At 33.1% G+C, this 2,988-nt stretch overlaps 1 protein-coding gene across 1 annotated transcript; it reads left to right on the forward strand.

The window, feature by feature from the left end:
- Positions 1 to 1,668: 1,668 nt before the first annotated feature.
- On the forward strand, positions 1,669 to 2,180 carry LOC111468971 (14 kDa proline-rich protein DC2.15-like). The gene has a single exon (XM_023114150.1). The coding sequence runs from the start codon at positions 1,712 to 1,714 to the stop codon at positions 2,084 to 2,086; it is 375 nt and encodes a 124-aa protein (XP_022969918.1). The 5' UTR covers positions 1,669 to 1,711; the 3' UTR covers positions 2,087 to 2,180.
- The last annotated feature ends 808 nt before the right edge of the window (positions 2,181 to 2,988 follow it).

The following is a 2,988-nucleotide window of genomic DNA, read 5'->3' on the forward strand; positions in this document are numbered from 1 at the left end:
TCTCATACAAAATACCAATACCATTGCAATATATACATGATATAATAGTATTACATGTGAAGCATCTCTCTTTTCTTTATCATATTTACAATTTTTTTACTTATTTATCATCCCAAAGTTAAATAACATTTCTTTAACATAAAACATTGTTAATCGACAAGGTTCAATAAAAAAAAAATCATACTTTAAGGTTTAAAATGACGAAGGTAAAAAACGTTAATTTTACTCCTTTTTTAATGAATATTTTTAGAAAAAATGTAACCCCCGTCCATCGATAACGGGAGGACGCATCAGCACATATCGAACGAAAAAAGCCTGAATCCTGGATTCTCTTCCTCAATCAAAATGTCGAGCAAATTCTCCCTATTAATTCGGTCAAAGTCTCCACGGGACCCTCTTAAGGAGGTCAGCTCTTCCTATACCAATTTCTTCTCTGACTATTACCTCGGAACGAGGATTTCTTTTTTGAAGTCAGGATTGATTCCAAGTAGAAATTACGAATGAGGCAGTATCCTATCTGGATTTAGAAATTGATAAAGTAGCTAAATAGCTCTACTTGCCTTAGGACTTCGAAGGAAGGTACTAGCAACTTGCTGTGTCATGTTCGTTTTCGTTCTTTATTCTCAATTCTTCTTCTTTTTCTATTTCTTCTTTTTTTGATTCCATTCTAATCTTTTACAGAAACTCTTAGTTGTCTTACGATCCATTAATGAATTAAGATTATACATTTTTTATTTATAAAAAAAAGTTATAAATATTAACTTGTACCCATGACCATGCATAAAAATTTAATACCCTAGAAATAAATACATATTTTTAAATGGAGAAAAATTGAGAGACCTAATTGATAGAGATGTCAACCAGGTGGGGCGGAGACAAAAAAGCATTTCCTGCCATCTATATCATTCTCCATTCTCCAGAAGTTACACATTTATTTTTGCTTGGATAGAGATGAGGATTCACCACGAGAAACTTATGGAGATTCGGTTCTCCGCAAGTAATTTTTTTTCATTTATTATTAATTAAAAAAAACTATTTAAATTTTTTTATTTTTTCAATATAAACCTTAATAAAAAGAAAAAAAAAAACTTAATAAATCAAATGTCCTACTCATAATTTTTAAAAATTAAAAATTAATATTATAAAATATAATAACTAAAATAATATTTTAATATTTAATTTTTGTTACGTATATAAAAGCATCTCACAAATAGTCCTATCATTATCGAACGTCAAAATTTTAAGCTTAGGTCGGTTCATATTTTACGACATCTAACTAAACAATCGAATAGAGAAGAAATAACATAGTAGAAAATACTCCCATTTTCATTTCCAAACCCTCTTATTATATATACCAAATCACTTCTAGACATATGAAGCTATGGATTTTAAAAATAAGAACCCATTTTCATTTTGTTTCATATCACCCAAAATCTGGATCTAAGTCAACATTTCAAGTTTGTTATGAGCCCAGAGATTGAGGGAAGAAGAAAAGGGAAAATTATGGGTACCCATATGAGGAAGTGTCCAAAATTAAGTCTGCCAGCTAAAATGCATATCACACATGAAGGATGGAGATATCATTATTTATTTTTTATTTATCATTCAGCTTCCATACGCCCTATAAAAACCCTAACCCATCTCCAACTCTCCCCCACCAACCTCTCACCTCACAATTACCTTACTTTTGGTTTCTATTGAGTTCAAAACAATGGCTTCCAAAGCTACTGCCTCCCTCGCCTTCCTCCTCGCTCTCAATCTCCTCTCCTTCTCCCTCGTCTCCGCCTGCGGTGACTGCTACCCTAACCCCACACCTTCCCCTGAGAATGGAAAATGCCCTAAATACACTCTTAAGCTAGGAGTTTGTGCCAAATTGCTCGGAGGTCTGGTCGATGCAACCATCGGCAAGCCACCGGTGACTCCCTGCTGCAGTCTGATCAATGGCCTAGTTGATCTTGAAGCTGCCGTGTGTCTTTGCACTGCCCTTAAAGCCAATGTGTTAGGAAAGGAACTCAACATCCCCATCTCCCTCAGCTTGCTTCTCAATGCCTGCGGCAAGAAAGTTCCCAATGGATTCCAGTGCTAATTTAGCATCTTTGTTGACTTCAATAATTATTCAATATTGGTTAATGTCTTAAAATAATTACAATTGTAGCTCGCTTCTTTGTTTTGCTTCATGTTTTTTTACTTGTGTTTGAAGGTCTATAAGTTCACCTATTGATCATTGCTTAGTGATCGATGTTTTAATATATTAAAATGAAAGAATTTATTATTTCTATCTTCTTTTCCTAATCCTTCCACCAAAATTTTGTTCAACTTCTTCCAAAGAGGAAATTCATATGTATAAATATACTACGGGAGAATTCCACAAAGTCTCAAAATCGCAACTGCTTTGACAAATTTAACATATCTTCTAATATTTGACTTAGACATTTTGATTTTGATTTGTTTGTTAGGGAGATTAGTGTTAAAATTCTAAGGCATGCACCACGCTTTCTGAAGAATGCACTAGAAATTAGATCTGAAGTATGGATTGATCCAACTCTATCGACACAGACACCCATGCAATTTTACAATATCTTTCATATATGGTTGTGTCCAACTGTCTTATAATATCTATCGACTTGGTTAGTTTGACGATAATCGTCCATATCATCGTATATCCTTTCAAAATTCGCCTATGATGAAGCCATTACTATATTTTCTTATTTCCAATCTAGAATATTTAGGAGTTGTAACATCTCTATCAAGCAGCCACATGAACAAACACATTAATAATTTCCTAACATCCTACCATAACTTGTCTCCCCTCTTTCTTGGTAAGATGTTATCGTTATACTCCTTTAAATTGTTGCACTTCTTATTACCAACCATATGCACTCTTAAGCGTTGTGGTCGTATAGCGTCTTTTCCTTGAGGGATAACCCCATGGTACATGTTTTTTTTTTTTTTTTTTTTTTTTTTTTTTTTTTTTTTTTTTTTTTTTTT

This window comes from Cucurbita maxima, unplaced genomic scaffold (assembly GCF_002738345.1).
Source record: "Cucurbita maxima cultivar Rimu unplaced genomic scaffold, Cmax_1.0 Cma_Scf00038, whole genome shotgun sequence".
NCBI classification, from domain to species: Eukaryota; Viridiplantae; Streptophyta; class Magnoliopsida; order Cucurbitales; family Cucurbitaceae; genus Cucurbita; species Cucurbita maxima.

What these genes read in the sequence shown, in the direction of transcription:
- LOC111468971 (XM_023114150.1), top strand. Translation starts at nt 1,712, where the DNA reads ATGGCTTCCAAAGCTACTGCCTCCCTCGCCTTCCTCCTCGCTCTCAAT.